The sequence below is a fragment of the Lissotriton vulgaris genome, chromosome 6, assembly GCF_964263255.1.
Source record: "Lissotriton vulgaris chromosome 6, aLisVul1.2, whole genome shotgun sequence".
In the NCBI taxonomy this organism is placed as follows: domain Eukaryota; kingdom Metazoa; phylum Chordata; class Amphibia; order Caudata; family Salamandridae; genus Lissotriton; species Lissotriton vulgaris.
Window position 1 is genome coordinate 497493146 of NC_141694.1, and position 25694 is coordinate 497518839.

The 25694-nt window shown below is 47.8% G+C and overlaps 1 protein-coding gene across 2 annotated transcripts in view; it reads right to left on the bottom strand.

The window, feature by feature from the left end:
* The window catches only part of SLC17A5 (solute carrier family 17 member 5), a 402583-nt gene that overhangs the window by 141545 nt on the left and 235344 nt on the right, over positions 1–25694 (bottom strand). For both annotated transcript variants that reach the window (XM_086926504.1, XM_086926505.1), the window contains exon 7: positions 6930–7088. In XM_086926504.1, coding sequence (XP_086782630.1) covers positions 6930–7088 — 159 coding nt within the window. The remainder of the gene's footprint in view (positions 1–6929; positions 7089–25694) is intronic.

A 25694-nucleotide genomic window follows, 5' to 3' on the forward strand; every position in this document is an offset into this window, starting at 1 on the left:
ACACTCTACTACAATGACCACAGTCCTTAGGGGCAACTTCCGCCGGTGTGTGAGTAGTGTGCGACCCCACCCCCTTTTTGTAACTTAAAGCTCCCTTGAGCAGCGGGCTGACGAGCCTGGGATCCCGCACCTACGCGCCGGAGTGGTACTATACCTGGCAGATATTGGAAGCCATCGGCGACCCCAGAACACTGCCTATCCCTGCTGACGAGGGTTGAAAACCCGAAACACGTGTCCAGGGATGGCGAAGACAGCGAGGATAGCAAGATCGAAAGATGATGCATCGCGAACACTCTACTACAATGACCAGAGTCCTTAGGGGCAACTTCCGCCGGTGTGTCAGTAGTGTGCGACCCCACCCCCTTTTTGTAACTTAAAGCTCCCTTGAGCAGCGGGCTGACGAGCCTGGGATCCCGCACCTACGCGCCGGAGTGGTACTATACCTGGCAGATATTGGCAGCCATCGGCGACCCCAGAACACTGCCTATCCCTGCTGACGAGGGTTGAAAACCCGAAACACGTGTCCAGGGATGGCGAAGACAGCGAGGATAGCAAGATCGAAAGATGATGCATCGCGAACACTCTACTACAATGACCAGAGTCCTTAGGGGCAACTTCAGCCGGTGTGTGAGTAGTGTGCGACCCCACCCCCTTTTTGTAACTTAAAGCGCCCTTGAGCAGCGGGCTGACGAGCCTGGGATCCCGCACCTACGCGCCGGAGTGGTACTATACCTGGCAGATATTGGCAGCCATCGGCGACCCCAGAACACTGCCTATCCCTGCTGACGAGGGTTGAAAACCCGAAACACGTGTCCAGGGATGGCGAAGACAGCGAGGATAGCAAGATCGAAAGATGATGCATCGCGAACACTCTACTACAATGACCAGAGTCCTTAGGGGCAACTTTCGTCGGTGTGTGAGTAGTGTGAGACCCCACCCCCTTTTTGTAACTTAAAGCTCCCTTGAGCAGCGGGCTGACGAGCCTTGGATCCCGCACCTACGCGCCGGAGTGGTACTATACCTGGCAGATATTGGCAGCCATCGGCGACCCCAGAACACTGCCTATCCCTGCTGACGAGGGTTGAAAACCCGAAACACGTGTCCAGGGATGGCGAAGACAGCAAGGATAGCAAGATCGAAAGATGATGCATCGCGAACACTCTACTACAATGACCAGAGTCCTTAGGGGCAACTTCCGCTGGTGTGTGAGTAGTGTGCGACCCCACCCCCTTTTTGTCACTAAAATATTAGGTTGGAAAATTGCAGGGCTGAAACAAAAGTCAAAGGACTAAGATCGGGTTCAATTTCCAAACAAACACACCATTTATTGATTCCAATAGGCATGGCCCTTAGAAGAAACATCCATGGACAAATCATACCAAGAACCAAAAACTATGAGTAAAAAAAGGGAGGCCTGGTAATGTCTTGCGGTTTCACTGACTGCTAGTGTTACCTCAAAATTAGACCTAGAAGGGTGCCTACAACTAATAACGCTTAAATAGGACTTATTCGTCATTTACAATGTCTATGAACCACCAGGAAATTGCACGAGAGACCACCCACTCATGTCCAAGATTAAGGCCTTTAAGAAACCCGCAAAAGAGAGATGTAGTCCTAGTCTGTGGTGATTTCAACCGTAGGCCCAATCACAGACTCTCTCATTACAATTTACTAGAAGAGGAAAATGTGTGTGCTGAACCAGAGTCAGACATAAAAGGAAGCAAAATTATAAAAACACAGGGGCAAATGGTAATGCTGCTCGAGGCCTTTGAACACTATATGGGCACAAAATAACTGATTCTTCAGCTGTGATTTCCTATCATCCATCTGCAAAGGAAGTGACATCACTGGTTTCCATCCAAAACCATCTTTAAAAGAAGAAGCAAAGCAAGATGACTTCATTCCCTATCATCCAACTGCACAGGAAGTGGCATTACCGTATTCCCATTATCTATCTGCATAGGAAGTGTAATCACTGGTTACACTCAAACCCATCGTTAAAAGAAGTCAGGCAGTAGGACTTAATGCCCCATCATCCATCTGCAAAGGAAGTGCCATCACTAAATTCCTGCCAAAACCATCTTTAAAAGAAGAAGCCTGGCAAGAGTATTCACTTCCTGCCTTCTTCCTACTTTCAACTCTTCACTTGTGTCACACAGTTTGGGCATTCCGCCGCCTAGACATCCCCAGCACAGGGTGGGCACAAACAAGGACATCACCTGTTTTGGCCTGTTAAAGCCCACGAAGGATCTTGAGCACAAACCCTTGCTCCACTGAAATGTACACGGTAACCTAGCACCTCGTACTCGCAATGCCCACAATCACATTCAGACTTAGATAACCCCAATATTCACATAGCGTTTGTACAACACAAAACGCCCAATCTTGGGCACGTGCTACTTACTAATACACATCGACTATCTGCGAGATATGAAGCTGGATAAACTTCCCCTGCGATTAGAAAAAGCTATAGTACTCCTCTTCGCAGATGAAGATGTGCTTATTTCTGTTATCCAGCATAATTGTGCATAAAAAGTACTTCGAAACCCACTACCACATAGAGATACCTGTGCTAAATCACATGAAAATAAATGTCATGATTATGAAGCAAAAGGTCACACTAAGCGAATAATTACTGTGAATGAGCCGTTATTGAAAAATGTTTCAACCTTTGATTACCTAGGCATTCGGTTTGACAGCTAACTAACATGATCCCAACAAAGAGCATGTAGAATGACCCAGGACGTGGGAGTGTTCCTCTACTGTAAAAAGTAAGGAAGATTCAATTAAAATAGTTTTTGAGGTACACAAAATATAAACCATCATAGCCACAATACAAAGAGCAGATCTATGGTAATACTTTAAAGTTCCTGAAATACATAAACTAAAAAGCTGTTTTCTTACAAATCTCTTGCTACTGAGTTCAAGTACTCAGCTAAAAAGCCCTACAACTGCAACAAGGGCTGAATCCAATAGAAGATGTGATTCGACTGCGCTTTTTACCACTGTGGACAAGACTACACATGAACTCACAGAATGTATGATCCTAGTACGATAGCCATTAGGCCGACGGCTCCAATAACGACAGCGTTAGTTCAAACATGGCATTTTCACACCAGTTTGTAGTACAAAGTTCAAACCCACGCACGCTTGCACGTAGTGTGCTTCAAAGGAGAAAAAAATGCTTTAAGCACGCTTTTTTTTTTCCACTCATCATTTTCTGATTATGTTTTAATTAAACATTTTACTTACTTTCTCTTTGGTTCAAAGACCGTTCTCTCTTCCTATATTGCCTATGGTGTGCGTCTTGGGTTCTCTCCAATAGGCCAGAGCAGGGTGTGTCAAGGTCATACTTTTTGATGTGGTGAGTCTACTATGTTGAGAGCTATGTTAAAACTGTTCCACTCCACAGGATTATCTGCGCTTCATGACTTGGCTGCGGCCCGAGACAGGTAAGGCGCAGTCCGCTCCTGATTTTTGGATGCCACTGCACAGTTTCTTTCAGGCGAGAGGACGCTGCGCGTTTGCGCACCCTCCCCTACTCTTAGCACTACACACCAATAGCCCTAATACGGCCTGCACTACCATTACACCTAAAACAGCCCCTTCCCCTTAGCCCGAAGCCCTCACTCCACGCCCTGAGCCCTAAACCGCCCCTCACACCCTAAAAACTGGCTTTGAGATGCCACATGTGAAAGTAAAAGATTCTGCATATGGACGGGTGCAGTAACGTCGCAGTCGTGATGCCGATTTCGGTCTAAAGGCTATTTGCAATGAAACCTTTGTGAAAAAGGAAGTTTCCCGAACCCACATACTAAGCTCTACCTAAAATCATATCATGATGTTCACGGTGTGCTTTGCCTTGAAGAAAAATCATGGAAAATGCATATGAAAACCCCAACATAAAAGTGATTGCTATGGTGATCTCTGGGGGATTCCCAGTATTAGAAGGGGCAAGTGCATCAATAATTAAGACAATCTACTCACAGACAAAAACAAGGTACATGATCATCAGTACTAAATAAGGAACATTGCTTTGGTTCTGTCTAGTAAAATTGCACACTTGCATACACCCCTACGTTGACTTAATCAAGCCTGAGCTACAACAATCCTCATAACTAACACTCAGGCACAGAACATCGCCTACTGGAGACTTGCAAAATAATCAACCAATGAAGTAAATACTGGCCAGTGCACCTCTGCAATTGGAGGGCCAGAGACATTCAGACGTTTTTGGTCTTTCGCACAATAACTTAAGCCTTACGAAGGTGAATACTCTTTCAACTGTTAAAAAAACAAGGAAAGAATATCAGCTGCGATGGAACTTCACTGTGCATTCTAACTTATTCGCCGCATATCTTTCTCGCCATTGCATTTATGTGTCAGCATGGCAGCTCACATAGTCCAATTCTGAGTGAAAAATTAATGGTTCAATAATACGAATCAAGAGTTCAGCCTAACTTAACTAAGTCTGGCTTTTAGACGATTTTTTCAACATACAAGCTAAGCTAGACTATACTGCAATGATTGTATAGCATTTAGCGGAGTCGACATATACACTTAATTCAGTTTAGGTTTATTCACGAGCCTAGGCTTACCAATCTAAGAAATTGTGGTGTCCTCTCTTTGTTGTCAATTAAATTGTTATTGCAGATATAGGTTTCAGGTTTCTGCTCCTTCACAAAACTGTTACATATCTTTTTACCCAATAGCTTGCTTTAATACTGTTTTATTGTAATATGGCGTTCCAAATCGTTCCTTCTGAAGTGTTAATAGACAAGTTTCAGCATTTAAGCATTCTGGTGCCCAAAAAGAGAATCCAACATTTTCTAAACCTTTTAACTCTTCACTCCGCATCTCCGTACATGCTACGCTTTTTCTGAAACAGAAATATAGAGGTACAGTTCCCATGTGGTGGTTCTCAAAAAAGAGTTTCTAATCACACACCAGGGGACTGTCTCAAAGTCTTATAACGTTCTTTCAAGGAAGAACTTAAACAGGGGTACAGGCATTTCTATCTCCGAAATGCTGCAGCTTTTCTCAAACTATTTTGGGCATATTTACTTGCCTCTATCACCTACTAAGCAGACCATGGCATGAAGTGTTTAGGACTTCCACCATGCTTCACTAAGCAAAACAATCAAATAAGGGCATCAAAAACAGATACAATACACTAATTAAGTACCAAAATCCAGTAACATACTTTACAAGTTCACTTCAGGTTTCATTCGGTAGAGTGTGCTTTTTTGTTAAAAGAGGAAGTCATTGAGGTCGGAGCTGTAATCTCATCTGTGGGGGCACCGTTACTGATCAATACAAACAAATACGATGGAGATAGGTACATTGATTTTATTAGATCTGTCTGTGGCCTTCATCTCTATTGACCGTATCAAACGAGTAAGTGCACTGGAAGCTGATAAACATCATATACCCCACAGTTCGCTGAACTCAGACATGTGTAGAAGAAGCAATATGTAGCACGCTCACCATTGCTGTTCAACATATACCTGAGACACCAGACGATTTTAACAGGTGATCTTCTGACATTACATGCATGCAGACAAGACACCAAGTTAGCTGCATATGAAATACGATTTATGTAGTAGGTTATGGCATTAAACATTACAGTTTCATGAACCAGAATATGCTACAACTAATTGCTCTGAAACATTTCCAATTAACTGATGACTGATCTTAAGATTTACGGCGATTGGCGATAGGCCCATGACTTGCATGGGTCAAATGTAATTGCCAATATTGAATTATTATGGGTTTGATTGTCAATGCAATTTCATGCCAGGACGGAGATCAAGAGCTCTTTCTATCAACTCTACAGCGGTTGAAGGATGCTATCATAAATGGTTTTAACAAACACAGGAACAATAGTAAATGGAGTTGTATTGTCTAATTTAGACTTCTGGGTTTAAACTGATAACCCAAAGTAAAAAACTGCAAAATTGTAGAGGGTCTATAACACAGTTGTGGCTAAGCTCCGCATGTTCAGTGATATAGCCACATCTCCTTTGTCCTTCATCAAACTGATTTGCTCTGATTGAAGCATCAATAATTCTTAAGGCAGTCTGTGTGGTTGATCGATTCTTCTTGAATGAAGTCACTGAAATATGTGACTTGTGAATCATTGTCTCCATTTATACTCTCCCTCTTTGGACAGGTGTAGCTCATTAACCTACCATGTATTTTACCGGAATACATCCGAAAAATTAGCTTTTTCATATCTTGCGACCAAACAATGGAATCTTTCCCATTTACAAATTTGATGTACCAACACAACCTTAGGATAAGAAGGTCTATTGACACCATGACATTTATGTTGTATCAAGTTGAGGAAAATTCATACAACTGTTCAGCATCAAGATGTCCTTCTTGAACTGTGCACTTTTTTTGCACATATGCCTGTCTTGTTTAATGCCACGAAACAGCCAGTTTAAGCCATTAGTTTTCTATGCCTAAAATAGAAATCCGGGGAAGGAAAATACAACACGATGGACATGCTTATTTTAAAGTTGCCTGCAACCTGACATAGAGGGAACAAGTCAGGAACCAAGTAAAGTGCTTTATATTCTAGTCTAGTTGCAAGGATTTCCTCTGTCAACTGCCATTTTGGAAACCAAGGCATGAGATGAGGCTCACTGCCTAGATTAACAAGAATAATGTGTGTTCACTTTTCGTTAGTTGTTCATCTGTTCTGCATTGTCTCATCTGGATTGTTCCATAGGGTCATCACTGTGGCAGCAGTGGATGCAGGAAAAGTAGCTATATTCCATTAAATATGGTGCTAGTGGGTTCTGCAGGTAGGTATGCAAGAAAATGAAAAAGGCTAGATTACGATAGCGAACTTTGCCCCGTCCATGGACCTTCAATTATACAACATAAACAAGTATTTAAAGGTAAGGTATCTCCAAACTTACCTCTTGAGCATTGAATCGTAAAATTTCCTTCATGTACGTTGGCAACAATGTCAGTAAAGTGTAGAAAGTCCAGTTATAAGAAAAATGTGCTACAATAATTGCCCAAAGTGGCAAGGAAGTTATCATGGCTCCACATGGTATAGATGTTTGTGAAGAAAGCTGAAAATAAATTAGAACACACATAGTAGGTTACACTCTGGAGCTAAACGTTCAGAAATTATTGACACGTTGTAATTTTGCTAATGTAAACGCCAGAGTAATTGATGATTATGCAATTACAAATAAAGATTGAGTAGATACACTTGTACACAACTGTAATAACCATTTGTAAACCCAATAAAAAAAAGATACAGCAACTTCATCTCTCCAGAACCACTTCTTTAAAGTCCATTGTCTTATAGAGCACATGCAAAAGGGGATCGTAAAAAAGTGAATCTTGATAGTGTGTGTCAACAAAAATACTCCTCAATGGGTTTTCAATATTATTTGCTTACCAATGTTTTTAAAGTATTTAAAAAGCAGTTTAAAAATATTGCAACAATGCATGGCGACTGCAATTTTTATGTAGATCAAGCATGTGACAGTCGCTTGTGGAGTTGACTTTCACCCAAACAAAACCTGAAGGTTGGGAGAAAGTGATGCGTGGCTTCAAAGGTGAATAATTTTTAAAATTACTATTAGATTAGTTACTTGAAGAGTTTCAAGTTCCAACCATGCAGTAGAAAAAGGCCTGGACCGTGGTAACTTAGATTTGCTTCTATATATTACTTTTAAAATGAATTTTACTTAATATCTTTTTTAGTATTACATCTTTTTATTGAAAATTTAGCATATACAAGAAACATACATTCATGTTTGGACCACGTATCTTTAAACCTTGCGAAATCCAAGATTCGAAAAGGACAAGCTAAGACCATCAGTGCTCAGATGAGTTGGCGCCAATGTAAGAAGTCTTGTATATACTACAAATGACAAGAAAAAAACAGAACAGCACAAAAACCCCTAAACCCTTCCCTTACCCCTTCCCGCCCTCCATCTGTGTTCCAAGTCCACCACCTAAGCTACCTCGGGTATTCATGACCTCCAGCCCTATGTCACCTATTTCGTATCAGAGAGGCGCAGTAAGCGGAGGTATCGAGGGTAAGTAATTTCCCGGAATTCAGAGGCCAACAGGGACAAAAAGGGTTGCCACAGTTAGATATATTTGCATCCCTCCCCTTGTCAGGGTTAGCTTCTCCATACCAATTACCTGCCATAAACGGTGTAGCCAGCCCGTGAAGGTTGGGATTTGGGCCGTACGCCAATGTGTGAGTATATTTAGCATTGCTGTGCCCAACACAATTGCTATTTGTCAGCCTCTGCGGGAGCGCAATGGATAGGTTAGGGGATTTAGAAAGCCCAGGCGGCCATATGAGGGAACTCACGGAATTTCCATGTCAAAATGTGTATCTACTTCATCGAGTATTTGTTTCCAATAGGATTGGAGGTGAGTGCAGTCCCCAGTAGATGTACTAGTGTGCCTATTTGTCCACAGTCCCGCCAACATGTCACCTCTCTAGTGTGGTCCATGGCATATGGTATAGTACCAGTAGGTTGCTATCTTTGTGACAGTGTCAGTGAGTCCCATGTGATAGGCGGAATGTCGTGCTTTATAGTATATGCCCTCCCACTCTTTATGACTGAGCGACCTGCCTAGTTACCTCTCCCATCGTGCCTTCCCGGAGCTATAAGTGTGAGCGAATCTGACCTGTAGCATCTTGTATAAATAGGATATTAGCTTTTTGTCTGTCTTGCATGTAATGAGCCAGTGCTCCTAGGGTAGAAGGTGCCTGTCAGCCATGGAACGTACTTGGTCATTAAGCGCCCAATGCCGCGCCTGCAGATATCGCAGTCTCTCTGTTTCAGGCAGCCCACATTCCTGTTTAAATCGGAAGAAGGGGATCACTCCCTCGGCGGAAGACAAGTGGATGAGGTAGCGGCACCCCAAGGGCCGCCACTTCGCAAAAGCTATCGTGTCCATACCGGGTGTGAAGTCCGGGTTGTCCATTAATGGAGTGAGTGGGGACAGAAAGGTTGTAAATTCGAGCTTAAGATTGGTTTGATCCCATATCTCCATGGGGACTCTCGTGATATACGAAGCGTATAGATTAGGGGGGTCTGTGTTGTTTGCGAAGAAATAGGATTTCCTGCAGGGGTCTGCCGGTTACCGCTTGGTCCTAGAATAACCAATGTTTCTTTGATTCCCATCTACTCCACTGGACCGGCAAACGCAATTGTGCCGCCTGAAAATAGAGCTGTAAATCGGGGAGTCCGAGACCCCCTCCCTCCGGGAGCAGCGTTGCCAACCTCTGATTCAGGCACGGCTTCCGACCATTCCATATGAACTGGGCAAGTTATGATTGAGTTTGCTGTATCCAGCCAGAAGGTGGCCTGAGAGGAATGGTACGAAACAGGTATAGGATCTGTGGAAGACTGGTCATCTTAACTGCGGCTACTTTGCCTAACCATGACAAAGGGTAATGTTTCCATCACCCCAGTTCCCGACAGATTTTCTGTCACAGTAGGGTGTAGTTGGTAATAGCCGTTTTCTAAAGCGAGGAGGCTAACTGGATCCCCAAATACGGGACCATAACAGCCACCCATTGAATAGGGAGTAAGCTTTGCAAATATTACTGAGTGGGCCCCTCCAGCGACAGGTCTAGGGCAACCAACGTGTCTATATTCATCTTGAACCTGGCAGCTTGTCACAAAAATTCTAAGTCCACTAGGCATGCTGGCAGTGCGTCTCGCGGGTTAGATAGTGAAATCAGAACGTCATCAGTGTAAAGGCTAATCGTATGGACGTAGCCACCAAATTTGATCTGCGTAACCAACGGGTTGAGCTGCATCCTTTGGGCCAATGGCTTTATGTACACAGCGAAAAGGAGGGGCGACAAAGGGCACCCCTGCCTTGTACCTCTCTCAGTGGTGAACCGGGGAGATGCATGTCCGTTTAAACGAATTGTGGCCATCGGAAACTTAAAGCAGTTCAAGACATATGTACAAAACTTCACTCCTAGCCCCATTCTTTCTAGAACTCGCTCCAGATGGGGCCAGTGGACCCTATCGAACGCCTTCTCGGCGTCGATAGCCAGCATCATGTATACTATCATGTATACGTGTGGCTTTTTCGATAAGATGTAAGGCCCGTTTCGTGTTGTCAGAAGTTTGGCGTTCTGGGATGAAGCCCGCTTGATCTGGATCAACCAGACCAGTCATGTGAGGTGCGAGGCGAGAGGCTAGAATCCTGGTATATAGTTTGAGATCTACGTTAAGAAGAGAGATAGGGCGAAATGCCCCACATTGAGTCTTGTCCTTACCTGGTTTGGGAATTACTGCTATGGAGGCCACCAGAAGGCATTCTAGGAGAGGGGCGACTTGGGCACAGAAAGTCTTGTAAAATAGAACAGAGAAACCCTCCGGCCCGGGCGTTTTCGCTAGCTTGAGGCGCGAAATGGCGGCAATAACATCTTCTGGCCGAATGTCTCTGTTGAGGTAATCGGCTTGATCTTTAGTTAAAGTTGGTAGAGGGATGGAGTCAAGAAAGACTGCCACAGTCGAGCTCTCTAGTGGAGAACTAGCGTAGAGGTAGGCATAAAAATCATGAAACGCTTCCGCAATGTCGCTGTCCTCGGAGACACGTCTACCGTCTCTCTGGATAATCTCCTGCACCCATTGCTGTTGCCTAGTCTTGTGCAATTTATGGCAAGCAGGCACCAGCATCTATCCCCCCCCGGTATAATAAGAGTGTCTCAGCCCCAAGGCTGCGAATTCCGCCCTATTTTGGTTGAGTGCAGCAAGTGTTGACGCACAGCTTTAAGTTGCCTCCACCCCCGAGGGGCTCCTGTTCTCTGGTGCATCTATTCCAGTTCCCTAGTCTGTTGGGTGAGTTCCTCCCGCTTGCATCTGTGCTCAACATTTTCTGCAGTGGAAATGGCTATTAGCTCCCCCCTAATGACTGCCTACAGTGCCGTCCACTGCATTGCAAGAGTGGTGTCATTGTTACTATTGTGAGAGAGGTAGTCAGTGATGACGCGCTGTATCCGTGCAACCCCATCTTTGCGGTGTAATAAAGTCTCTCTGAGGCGCCATGTCCTAGTGGGTCGGTGGACTGGTAGAAGGGAGAGAACAGCTATCACTGGGGCATGGTCCGAAAGGGAGGCGACCCCCATCTCTACCTCTGTCTCAATCGCGTGTACGGGCGCAGATGCCAACAGGTAATCCAACCAGGCTTATGTTTTTGCGGGCGTTGGAGTAATAAGAGTACTCTCGTTCCTGGGAATGGAAGCTACGCCATAGGTCGCTGAACCCTAAGTCATGCAGACGGGTCAGACCCTCGGTGGAAAGTGCGCCAGTCTGGTGTGTGCGTTGACATGATCTATCTAAGGTATTGTCAAGAACCAGGCTTAGATCTCCCCCCAGGAGAATGTGGCGATCGGGTGTGCCTAAGGCCTCAGTAAGAGCGGAATGAAAGAATCGTTCTTGGCCTTCATTAGGAGTGTACACTGAGCCAATAGTAAACGTAGAACCACCTATGGCAAATCTGTAAGCCTGTAGTCTACCTTTTATCTCAGCCTCTTTGTGAAAGACCCCCCCATAACCGCTGGGCCACCAGAATAGCAACTCCGGCCATTTTAGTGGAGCCTGAAGAAAAGAACTGAGTTGGGAACGTCCGGTATCGGAGGCGATGGCAATCCTTCAACAAAAGGTGGGTCTCCTGCAGCAGACAGATATCTGCTTCGGAGTGCTCTAGACACAAAAGAACCGCTTTAAGCTTCACCGGATTATTAATACCTCTCACATTTAAGGTGAGTATTTTAAGCTTTGTAGCAGGCATTCACACTGGTGGTGTTATAGCAAGCAATGGTGGGCGTTGAATCGGACACTATCAAGACACAGGATGTGTTCCCACCCTAGGGAGCTCGTGTGATGTGGGCCTACGCTAGCCCTGAGAAGAAGGTGGACAAGGAACCCGGGAACCCACCCCGAAACAAACCACCCTCCCAAAAAAGCAACATTTGGAAAAAAGAGAACAAAGACATATTGTCCATCATCCGTAGGTGATTGGAAGTGTGATAAATTGGGGTAGTATGTCCAGATATGAAAAGCCCCCATCCCGCCAACGGCCCGGGGTAAAAACAAATCATCAATTGACCCTATGAGTTCGTAAGGGTCAGCCAGGTTAGGATGTGATCAGCTCCATTGATACTGCTCAAGTGCGGCTTGCTGGCCCTTCATGATTAATGCTGCAGGAGGTTTCCTAGCACGACGCCTTCGGCCTTGTTGCCGCCACTGGGGTTTGGAGTCATCCAGTTCAGCTGCATGGCTCACTGTGTCGTTCTCTTCTGTAGGAGGATCCACACCCAGCAAGCGGGAGGCCTCTGTTAGGGAACGCAGCTGGTAGAAGTGTGGCTTGTGGAGAAGTGTGGCTCAATGGTTAGAGCGGCAGACCCTGATGCAGAGGTCTGGCCCGGACCAGGGTTCAATTCTCGCCTCAGGCGGGTCTTGGGCTAAAATTTCAACGGACCTGACAATTCTCGCCTCGGTGCCTATTATAATCATGGGTCCCACGCTGCAACTCTGGGCAATAGCTTGCTTAATCTCCACAACGGCGCTAACAGCGCCAGGATGCCTGGCCTCACCTTGGGGGGCCCAGGAGTGGGCACTTCACATGGAAATGCCAGGAGGGGTTCCAGAGCGGTATGTGTACAGCGCTGAGATACTCCTTGGGGTGATTGTGCGCCATATAAGCACTACAACATTTACAAAGTTTGTTGTCCATTCGGAACACCAGGCGGAACGGGTGGTCCCAGCTGTAGGAGATATTGTGTTGTAGATGAGCAGTGATAGGTTTAAAGGTTCTACATTGTTGCAGGGTGAGTCCTGACAAATCTTGGTACAGAACCGGTGTCTGCTCACGAAACGTCAAAGGATGTAGCTGTCGAGCTTTTTGGAGGATCTCTTCTTTGGTGCGATAATCTTGCACACAGACCAGGATGTCTGGTGGCTGAGCTGAAGAGGCTCGTGGGGAGCCCACCCTGTGTTCCCTATCTAGATGGAGTTCAGTTTCCAAATGCCTCCCTAGGATGTGATTGAATAGCTCATTTGTATACCAGAAAAGGTCCTTTGTGTTGTCTTCAAGTTTCACTCCCCGGATCCTGATATTATGGCGCCGGGAGCAGTTTTGCAGATCTTCAAGGTGAGTCTGAAGATCAACTTGCTGGTCATGGACCTGGAGAACTTCCTGCTGTAGAGCCGTTACTTCTGTGTCTTTTCCGTTGCTTTTGTCCTCTAGCTCAGTCACTTGCTCACCTATACCGTTGATGTCCCTGCGAACCTCCTTTATTTCCTCTGCAAATTATTTCTTTAGCGTGTGAACGTCCTCTCTCAAGCGACAAACATTGATTCCAAGAATGCTTTGGTAATCAGTTCCGCTCCGTCATCCCGCTCAGGTGTGGGCTGGGTAGAGCCTGAAGCCATGCTGGTGGACTGCTGACCCGCCTGGGCCTTGGCAAACAAATCTTTCAATGTCTTATCTTTACGTCCTCTGGAAATGGACATATCGCCATCAAGTGGGTGCTGGAGAAGGTGAGCGCTGAACGTGTTCCCTTGGGGGAGAAAGACCACCACCATAAAGAACGTCAGAGGCAGGGACGCCTGGCCTTCTCACTGTATTTGGTGCTAGTAGGCCGAAGGGAGAAATGGATGGTGGGGCCAGGGGGCCCAGAGGCTGTGCAGGCACACAGAGTGGGATCCCCTACGTCTCTTGCCATATGTTCCCTCTAGCATGCTGGCCTCTCGCCCTCACTCCGGTCGACACCCAGCACCCTAAAGCTGCACCCGCAACTGGACATTTGACTGAAGTGTCTGAGACTCCTGGTCCTTGAGCATGCGGCTTCTAGTGGCTGGTCCGTTTCTTGTAGGCGTCCCCAGGCATGTGCCCCAACGTGGGGGTTCCTACAGGCTCCCAGGGCCCTTAATCCTTTCCATGCCAGTCTCTCTGGCCAATTGTCCTGCGACTGGGCTGTGGCGCTATCCACCCATCCCAGGTTGGGTCCTCAGCTCTCACTTAGCAAACCCCAGTCCAACCAAACAGTTCCCCACCCCCTGAAAAGCCTCCAGTTCAGATCTCTCCCCCACGCCTTCAGGCGGTTATCAAGCGGAAGTCAGTAACCATGCTGCTCCTCATCTCTTGGTGCTTCACTAAAGCTTCTTGCAGCAGCTCTGGACGATCTCTCTCCCCAAGGACGGCTTACAGTCCCCTCTGATTCTCACCTACAGGGCCCAAAACGATGGAACTCTTGATGGATTCAAGTGGCACAGGGACCGGGCCATCTCCTGCTCAACTTGTCCCCATTCGCCGCCACAGTCAGTCAAACGGTGTCTACCGGTCCACCTGCCACGCAGACCGCCGTGCGCACTCAAGCTCTCATCTCCTCAGGCGAACTCAAAGCATAGAACCCCTTCAGCTTAGTCTCAGAATCAGGCACAGGCTTAGGTGCAGACTATTCCTCTCACCGCACTCCAGTTGTGGCAGGCCGGCGAACAGCAGCCCTATTAGCTTATAGTTCACGGCGTTTTATCCAGGTGTCACGAAATACTAAGTCTGCATTTCTTCACCGCAATGAGGGGGAAGCGTCAACTTCGCCGTCACTTCAGTTGCATGAGTCCGGGTTCGGCGGAGTCCCCCTCACAAAATGGTGGATCAGGGTGCCCATCCACTCGTTAGCGTCCCCCCTGTGTCTCCGCTGGCACAGCCCTGTGGTTCCTCGGCCCGAATTAGCGATGGCTGACCCTTCCATTGTAGTCAGACAGCAGTCCCTTCCATTTGTTGCCGGTGAGGCACACAAGGTCGGGTCACGAGGCAGGCTTTCCTTTCACCCAACGACCCGGCCGTTGTCCACCCGGCCAGTCGTCACAAGCCTTCGCAGTACAATCAAGCAGCCAGCAGCTCCTCTCGCTGGGCTACTCGTCGCTCCTTCTCTCTCAGGCGCCTCTCGAGTTCGTTGCCCTCCCCGGCGAGTCCGGGGAGGAGGCTCAGACCGGGGCCCCGGCCGCTCTTCCTTCCACACTCCAGGCACTGGCGTCTGATGTTTGGTAACTGCCCCGACACTGGACCCTTGATGGCTCGTCTGCGCCGTGGGGGTGTCGCTGGACACTCTTCTGCCCAGCTACAGGAGGGCACTTCAGTCCCCAGGGAGTCCTACCTGCCTCCTTGCCAGACCGAGAGAAGCAGTCGGTTCCACAAAATGGCAGGCGGGGGCCTCACTCTTCCGTGCTCACCGGGTCTCAATCAATGTGGCCCCGTGACTCTGCCGCTGTCGGATCTCTCTTTCGTGAGCTGAAGGCCTCAATGTGGGCCGCTGGACCGCTGTGCTGCGGGGACCGATACTCCATACTCCGGGTCCCTCCCGGACCCGTTCGCAAACCTCAGGCCTTTCCTCTCAGTCCCGTGGGCATGTCCCCCTACCCGGGCTCCGTCTCTCTGCTGGGGAAATACACACTTCTAGGCTCAGTTACCGCCCCAGGCGGAGAGCACAGCAAAGTCGGAACCACCCCAGAATCGATGTGTGGGCAGACAATGGCTGACATTGCCAAAAAGCCGGTGCTATGTCAGGCCGTCGGCAGGAGCTCCGGAGCAGTACGTCTGCTCACGCCGCCATAATGGCCACACCCCTTCATATCTTTTTTAATTGAAAAGAACAAAGACACATCTAACTGAATACCAAAGGCTACATATTGATACCTGCTAGATTTGGGGGTCTCTAGTTGCCACAGGTAGGTACTTGTGGCAAATAGGGACCCTCTCCTCTAGTCAGGATAAGGGGATTACACTCCTAAAATAACCCCTGCTCACCCCCTTGGTAGCTTGGCACGAGCAAAAAGGCTTTATCTCAAAGGCGTTGTAAGTTAAGCAGTTGTGACCACATACAGTAACCCAGTGACAACACTACAAATGGACACCATACAGGTTTTATATAAAAAATAAGAAGACTTTAAATAGAGTTACCACAAGACCATAAACGACAAAAATACACAATACGATTACATTAAGATGGTAGATTTAAGCTTAGTTCAGTTCAGTTCTTAGATGCGACACTCTGCGTCAATGTACCTTAGGTTGCGTTGCGCTTCCACGACAAGCAATGTCGCAGCGATGGGAAATGCGGCAAAGTTCAGATACAAAGAAATAAAGATGTGAAGATCTTCCAGATGCGGTACACTTCTCGGGGACACCCTTACGATGCGACGGCAGCAGCTCCAGCGGCGACACTCTTCTCCCACGATGCGTGAAGATTCCGCTCGATGCGACAACTACAGCAGCGACATCCATGATGAGACGGCAGCAACTCCGACGGCGGTGAGCTTCTCGGGGATGAGAGGTGCTCCTGGTCGATGCGGTGCAGTGCGACGGTTCCAGAGGGGACATCTTTATTTAAAGTTGCGACGGCAGGCACAGCGACGGCGACACGCTCCGACCTCGTTGGGAGATTCTTCTCCTGGTGAGGTGCAGTGCGACAACTACAGCGGCGACACCCTCCTTTGGAGGGTGTCGCCCCCCCCCAAGCTACTCCCCGCCCTGCCTGCCTGGTTGCTGCATGGTATCGTAGCTCTTCGCTGCTTCTCATTGGAATTGATTGCCTGTAGCGCTTAGCATCTTAGCGCATCGCTGCCTCTATTGTGACTAAATTAATATTCTCATTGGAATTGACTGCTGACACAGGAGCGCTAGAGCGCCTTAATTGATTATAATTAAAACACTGGGACATCGTAGCGCTAGATAGGCTAAGTGCGCTGCTAATTACAGTTCGATTTACCTGCTTATAAAGTTAAAGGTGTGCCTGACTGTACCGGTGCCACTGATTACTATCTCGCTTTAGGCGACTGTCCATTTTGTTTTTGTTGTTGTTGTTGTGTGCCTCCCTGCCTAGGTCTCCGCCTCGCTCCTGCCTCCCAGCTGACCCTCCCTCCCACAGATACTATCAGGCCCACTCTCCCGCGCAATCGCTGTGACCATCCTCTCTGCATGCAGACGCTGTCGCTCCCCAAGCTGCTCCCCGCACTGCCTGCCTGGTTGCTGCATGGTATCGTAGAGCTTCGCTGCTTGTCATTGGAATTGATTGCCTGTAGCGCTTAGCATCATAGCGCATCGCTGCCTCTATTGTGACTAAATTAATATTCTCATTGGAATTGACTGCTGACACAGGAGCGCTAGAGCGCCTTAATTGATTATAATTAAAACACTGGGACATCGTAGCGCTAGATAGGCTAAGTGCGCTGCTAATTACAGTTCGATTTACCTGCTTATAAAGTTAAAGGTGTGCCTGACTGTACCGGTGCCACTGATTACTATCTCGCTTTAGGCGACCGTCCATTTTGTTTTTGTTGTTGTTGTTGTGTGCCTCCCTGCCCAGGTCTCCGCCTCGCTCCCGCCTCCCAGCTGACCCTCCCTCGCCCCTCCCCTGCCACTATCCACATATGACAGCTTACTATGCGCGCAGCGGACACGCCCTATGCGCGCTGAAGGTGCGCCAAAGGTAAGCCCGTCTGCGCCCGTCCGCGCCTGGACCGCGCCAGACCCCCTGGCCTCCGCAAACCACACTCCTCCAGCATAACGTACGACGCCGCCACCCTCCTAGCCCTTAAACCCAGACGCACACCTCAATGCTACGAAGCTGCCCCGGGGCGTACCCACGGTCCTTTCGCCTGCCACTCGTGCAAATTTACCAGCATCAAGACCCATACCACTTCCACTAACCCCAAACACAGCTCCGACCCTAACCACCTGAAGTGCATCCTGCTGAACACCCGCTCGGTCCACAGACACGCCACCGAACTCTGGGATCTACTCGACACTACATCACCGGACGTCGCCTTCCTTACTGAAACATGGATGAACGCATTATCAACACCCGACATCGCCATAGCGATCCCAGACAACTACAAGATCATCCGAAAAGACCGCACCGTCCAAACAGGAGGAGGCATCGCCATCGTCCATAAGAACACCATAAAAATCACGACCAGCTCCGGCGATAGCCTTACAACCGCCGAACACCTACACTTCCAGATCCACACCGACCCTAGGACTACACTCAGAGGCACCCTCATCTACAGGCCTCCAGGAACCCGTAAACATTTCAGCGAAGACATCACTGACTTCATCAGTCCACATGCCCTCGCCTCCGAGAACTACATTCTACTAGGAGACCTCAACTTCCACCTGGAAAAGAAAAACGACGGCAACACCACCACCCTTCTTGACAACCTGGCCAATCTCGGGCTCAAACAACTTGTTGACACCCCCACCCATGTAGCCGGACATACGCTCGACCCAATCTTCACCTCCAGCAAACACATCTCCTTCGATCGCACCACAGCTCTCCATTGGACGGAGCACAGTTGTGTTCACTTCAGCTACAAAACCACCTCGACCCACAACCTATCCCCCTTTAGAAAATGGAACAAAATCACCACCGACCAACTCCTCACATCACTCAACCAAAACCCAGCCGCCCTCTCATCGGACCCAAACCAAGCTGCCATCAAATTCAAACAATGGATCACCCACAGCGCTGACGAATTGGCACCCTTGAAAAACCATCACACCAAACAAGACAGCAAAAAGGCCCCCTGGTTCAACGATGACCTTAAGAAATCCAAAAAGCTATGCCGTACTCTCGAGAAAACATGGAGAAAAAACCCAACCACCGACAACATGACCACTTTCAAAACCGCCACCCGTAAACACCACCAGCTGATTCGATCCACCAAGAAATCAGCATTCAAGAATCGACTCGACAACAACGCCCATAGCAGCAAGGAACTATTCAACATCGTCAAAGAATTCACCAACCCCACTGCAGCCTCAAACGACATCACTCCCTCCCAAGACCTCTGCGATTCGCTATCCACCTCCTTCTACAACAAAATCACCGACATACATAACAGCTTCGAAAACAGTTCCAACAAACAATACTCTCCACCCCCCTCAGAACCTAAACCGCCCTCTAACAACCTCAGCGCCTGGAACCCAATCACCACTGAAGACACCATCCACCTAATGAATTCCATCCACTCTGGCTCGCCAACCGACCCATGTCCCCATCACATCTTCAACAAAGCAGACTCCATCATCGCACCCCATCTCCGTGATGTCATCAACTGCTCCATCTCTGCTACCTTCCCAGAAAGCTGGAAACACGCCGAAGTCAGCGCCCTCCTGAAGAAACCCACAGCAGACCCCTCTGAACTTAAAAACTACCGCCCCATATCCCTCCTCCCATTCCCGGCCAAAGTCATTGAGAAAGCCGTCAATAACCAACTCGCCGCCTTCCTCGAATCCAACAACTCCCTCGATCCCTCACAGTTCGGCTTCCGAGACAAACACAGCACCGAAACCGCCCTCATCGCAGCAACAGACGACATCCGAACACTACTGGACAGCGGAGAAACAGTGGCCCTCATTCTACTCGACCTCTCCGCCGCCTTCGACACTGTCTGTCACAGCACCCTCATACAACGCCTCAGCAACATCGGCATAAAAGGAAAAGCCTTGGACTGGATCCTAGCTGGGAGAACTCAGAGAGTCCGACTTCCCCCATTCAAATAAATCAGAGGCCACCGAAGTCATCTGCGGCGTACCACAAGGTTCATCACTCAGTCCCACCCTCTTCAACGTTTACATGAGTCCACTCGCTTCCATCGCGCGTCAACACAACCTTAACATCATTTCCTACGCTGACGACACCCAGCTGATCCTTTCCCTCACCAAAGACCCCAACACCGCCAAAACCAATCTTCACGAAGGCATGAAAGAAGTAGCCGTATGGATGAAAAACAGCCGCCTTAAACTTAACTTAGACAAAACGGAAGTGCTCATCCTAGGATCATCCCCCTCTGCCTGGGACGACTCATGGTGGCCCTCAAATCTGGGCTCAGCACCCATACCCACAGACCACGCACGTAACCTTGGCTTCATCCTAGACTCCTCACTCTCAATGACCAAACAAGTCAACGCCGTCTCATCCTCCTGCTTCAACGTACTTCGTATGCTCAAAAAAATCTTCCATTGGATCCCCGCCGAAACAAGAAAGACTGTCACCCACGCACTGGTTACAAGTCGACTAGACTACGGAAACACCCTCTACGCCGGAATTACAGCCAAACTGCAGAAAAAACTCCAACACATCCAAAACGCATCAGCGAGACTCATTCTGGACATCCCTCGCCAAGATCACATTACCGGCCACCTGAAAGACCTCCACTGGCTTCCCGTCAACAAGAGAATAATTTTCCGCCTCCTCACCCACGCACACAAGGCCCTCTACAAACTAGGGCCCGAATGCCTCAACACTCGACTATCCTTCTACACACCCACCCACCAACTAAGATCCTCCAATCAAGGCCTCGCCGCAGTTCCACGTATCCAAAGATCCACCATGGGAGGTAGATCCTTCTCCTACTTGGCGGCCAAGACTTGGAACTCACTCCCCACTCACCTCCGCCTTACACAGAACCACATCTCCTTCAGAAAAGAACTTAAAACCCGGCTATTCGATAAATAATGTACCCCTCCCCAAGCGCCTTGAGACCCTCTGGGTGAGTAGTGCGCTATATAAATTCTTGAACTTGACAGCAGCAACAGTGACGGCGACACGCTTCCTCTTCGTTGCTAGGACTTGTTTAGGAGCAATCAAAGTACCTAAGCCTGAGTTTAATCAGTGGCTGTTCTATTTAGTTCAAAAGAAACAAGTTCCTAGAAAAAGGAACACAAATTGTTACCACACTAACATCATATGTACAGTGAATGATTAATAAAACATGAAACCAGGGTTTTTGTTTTGTCTGAAAATTATTATTGAAGTTCAGGGCAAAATATATAAATTTCTGTACAATAAAGTGAACAATCACATAGAATAGGGTGCATACATAGATATAATAAGGATATTCAAGGTGTTGGTTGCTTATCCTTTGACATATCCAAAAATTAAGTCCAGACTGCTGGGTCACAGTAATTAATTGATTTTAACTCAAAGTCAGAAGAAAATCAAAAGATGACATGAGACAAAATATGCAGAATTGGACTAAACAAGTCGACGTTTCGGTCTTATTTGGATTTTTCTTAAGACCATCATCAGGACAACATAGTGGTATATACAATTGATGACCCTTTTTTTTTTAAATCAAAAGCACGTCAGTTTAAGGTTCTTGACGGCACCAGCACCTTCAATTAATTGCGTTGAGGTCGGGCAAAGAAATAAATCGATTGTGCGTAGAGTACACTTGTAATGATCGATCATACTCAATTGACGTTCCGTGACGAAGGATTTCAATAATTTTCGAGCTATTTGATTAGCAACCTAAATTGGACTAACCGCCAGAATCTGTCTACTTCTTCACTGTATTCATTACAAGTGTACTCTACGCACAATCGATTTATTTCTTTGCCCGACCTCAACGCAATTAATTGAAGGTGCTGGTGCCGTCAAGAACCTTAAACTGACGTGCTTTTGATTTAAAAAAAGGGTCATCAATTGTATATACCACTATGTTGTCCTGATGATGGTCTTAAGAAAAATCCAAATAAGACCGAAACGTCGACTTGTTTAGTCCAATTCTGCATATTTTGTCTCATGTCATCTTTTGATTTTCTTCTGACTTTGAGTTAAAATCAATTAATTACTGTGACCCAGCAGTCTGGACTTAATTTTTGGATATGTCAAAGGATAAGCAATCAACACCTTGAATATCCTTATTATATCTATGTATGCACCCTATTCTATGTGATTGTTCACTTTTTTGTACAGAAATTTATATATTTTGCCCTGAACTTCAATAATAATTTTCAGACAAACCAAAAACCCTGGTTTCATGTTTTATTAATCATTCACTGTACATATGATGTTAGTGTGGTAACATCTTGTGTTCCTTTTTCTAGGAACTTGTTTCTTTTGAACTAAATAGAACAGCCACTGATTAAACTCAGGCTTAGGTACTTTGATTGCTCCTAAACAAGTCCTAACAGTGCTGAAAACTTTCAGAACAAACAAAACCCCTTGCTGGCCATTTTCTATTATAAACTCTGCCCGAGCCCGCAAGGGTATATTGGGTTGCTCACCTTTTTACACATTCCTCTTCGTTGCGGCACGCTTCTCTCCGATGTGGTGCAGCGCGACAGTTCCAGCGGCGACACCCTCCTTCGGAGTTGCGACGGCAGGCACAGCGACGGCAACGCGCTTTATCTCGTTGAGTCGGCCTTCCAGCTCCTTGCGACATGCAGTTCCTCAGAATGCCCAAAACAGCAGCAGGCACTTCCAAAGAACTCTGGGGAGATGGGGGGTGAAATCTGTTGTCCCTGAGACTTCAGCAGGAGGCAAGCTCTTTTTCAAGCCCTTGGAGATCCTTTACAAGTTGAAAGCAAAGTACACAAAGTTCCTTTCTCCTTCCTTTGGCAGTAAGGCAACCACTGCAGGCCAATCCTCCAAGCAGCACTTCAGCTTGGCAATAGTCTCTCCTCAGTTTCTTCAAGTTCTTCTCCTCAATAAAGGTTTCTTCTTGTAGTCCAAAGTGATCTAATTTCAGGGGATCAGGGTCCCAATATTTATACCCTAAAATCCTTTGTTCTTTGAGGGGAGAGGGGCCTTTGCCCAGTCCAAACCAGTTCTGAAGCACTCTGCCTACCAGACTTCTCCTTTCCTTTCACAATGCAGGGCAGGCACATCAGACACCCCACGGGAGGTGGAGCCAGCATTGTGGAAGGTAAGTACAGTCCTAGAGCACTTTGTTTACAGGACTCCTTCTCTTCTTTCAGTGTGCATGGCAGAGACATCAGCCGCTCCCCAGGAGGTGGAGCCAGCATTGTGGAAGGCAGTCACAGCCCTATTCAAGGTTCAGGTGCAACTCCTCCCTCCCATCTAGATGCAGATCTCTCTATTCACCACTGGGTGACTCAGCCTGTCTCTTGGAATCCCCCAGCCCTGGCACTCACAAAATCAGACAAAGGAATACACAACCTAGCAGAGGCAGGTTTGAAAGGTTGGACAAGCAAATACCTACTTTCTAAAAGTGGTATTTGCAAACACAGAATGTTTAAACCAACTTCATTAAAATATGTATTTTATCTGAGTTCAGGCATATTAAACTAGAATTTCTACCATGTTCTCTGAGACAGTTAGAATGATAAAATATAATAACTCTAACAGCCCATTCTGGCCTATTGGAGAACAGTAAGCCTTGCAATAGTGAAAAAGGAAAATGGCTGTACTTTACTATTAGGACCTGCCACACACATCAGGGTTTGTCCTACCTCATACTTACAATGCACCCTGCCCTTGGGCCTACCATAGGGGTGACTGATATGTAGAAAATGGAAGGTTTAGGGACTGGCAAGTGGGTGCACTTGCCCAGTCAGCATGACAGTACCAGACTGCATGCAGGCTCTGCAATGGCAGACCTTTGACACACTTTACAAGGCTGCTTCTGTGGGTGGCGCAACCAGTGCTGCAGACCTACTAGCAGCATTTGGATTTACACACCCTGGACACACTCAGTGCACTAGACTAGGGTCTGACCAGTAAGCATGGAACCACTGATTAATACATCAATTTACAATAGGGAGCACTTGCACTGTGGCACTGGATAGCAGTGGCACAGTGCCCAAAGCATCTAACACCAGCAAAAATACATGAGGCAACAGCAAAAATGGAAGGGAGACCCATACCAATGGTGCCAGGTCTAACACGTGTCCCTTTCACCTGAAATGTGGGGAGAACTACCCTAACTCCTGGGAGTTCTCTTTACTAAGGCGGAAAAATCTTGACAGACCAACAGCGTTGGCGTGTTCTGTACCAGGGTGGTGTTCCACCGTAAAGTCCCTACCCTGTAGGGAAATAGACCACCTCAACAGCTTTGGATTCTCACCCCTCATCTGCATCAACCATCTGAGGGGCCTGTGGTCTGTCTGAACCCGGAAGCAAGTCCCAAACAGGTATGGTCTCAACTTCTTCAGTGCCCAGACCACAACACATGCCTCACGCTCAATAGCACTCCACCCCTGTTCCCGTGGAAGTAACCTTCTACTGATAAAGGCTACAGGTTGAGCCTAGGCCCTCCACATTTATCTGTGACAGAACAGCCTCCACACCATGCTCTGAAGCGTCTGTCTGAACGATAAACTCACTTAAAAAGTTGGGTGCCAAGAGCACGGGCGCCGTGCACATGGCAACTTTCAGGGCCTCAAAAGCTTTCTGACAGGTGTCAGTCCAGATCACCTTCTTGGGCTGCTTCCTGGAAGTCAGCTCTGTCAAGGGTGCAACAATGTTGCCATACCCCTTGACAAACCTCCTGTAATACCCTGGGAGACCTAAGAAGGCTCTCACCTCTGTCTGGGTTTTGGGTGGCTCCCAAGCCAGGATGGTTTCAATCTTGAGTTGTAGGGGCGCCACCTGGCCGCTCCCAACTTGGTGTCCCAAGTATACCACGGAACCATGCCTGATCTGGCACTTACTCGTGAGGCCTGCCTGACGCAGCGCCATCAACACTTCCCAGAGGTGGCGCAGATGTTCCTCTCAACTGGCACTGAACACTGCCATGTCATCCAGGTAGGCGGCATCGAATTCCTCCAGTCCAACCAACACCTGATTGACCAACCTCTGAAACGTAGCAGGGGCATTCTTCATCCCAAAGGGCATAACACAGAACTGGAAATGCCCATCTGGTGTGGTGAATTTTGACCTCTCCTTTGCCCCATCAGTCAAGGCGATCTGCCAGTACCCAGACGTTAAGTCAAACATGCTAAGGTACCGTGCAGCCCCTAGCAGATCAATGAGCTCATCAGCTCTGGGGATGGGGTGCACGTCAGTCTTCGTGACTGAATTGAGCCCTCTGTAGTCCACACAGAACCGGAGTTCGGGTGTGGCACCCGGCGCTGCAGCCTTCGGGACCAAGACCACTGGGCTGGCCCAAGGACTGCTGGAGGACTCAATCACCCCTAGCGCAAGCATCTTTGAGACCTACTCTTTGATGCAAGCCCTCACCCTGTCAGTTACCCTGTAAGACGTGTGCTTCACAAGTAAGCTGTCTCCTGTGTCCACATCATGGACGCACCAATCTGTGACACCAGGAACCAGGGAGAACAGATCAGAAAACTGTCCCAGCAACTGGCGGCAGTCCTTCTGTTGCTCATGGGTCAGGGTGGAAGAGAGGTTAACACCATCCACTGACCCGTCTTGCTCTGAGGCTGACAGGAGATCAGGAAGAGGCTCAGTCTCCTCCTCCATTCCAGCATCTGTTGCCAAGACCATGCCCACTTCAGACCTCTGTAAGTGGGGCTTAAGGCGGTTGACATGTGGGACCCTCAAGGGTTTCCAAGGAGGCAGCAAGTCCACCAAGTAGGTAACTGGCTCTTGCACTCCACAACCTCAAATGGTCCGGTCCACTTATCCTGGAGCACACAGGGCTTCACTGGGGCCATGACCCACACTTTCTGGCCAGGTTGAAGCTCTACCAGAGTGGTATTCTGGTCATACCATCGCTTCATCTCTTCCTGGCTGGCTTCCAGTTTCGCCTCAGCGAGTTGCCTGAAACGCCTAGTCTGGTTTCTGAAGACCAGCATGCAACTATATACATCCTAGGTAGTTTTCCTGGGAGATTGCTCCCAGCCTTCTTTAACCAGACTCAGAGGTCCTCTGACTGGGTGTCCATAGAGAAGCTCAAAGGGACTGA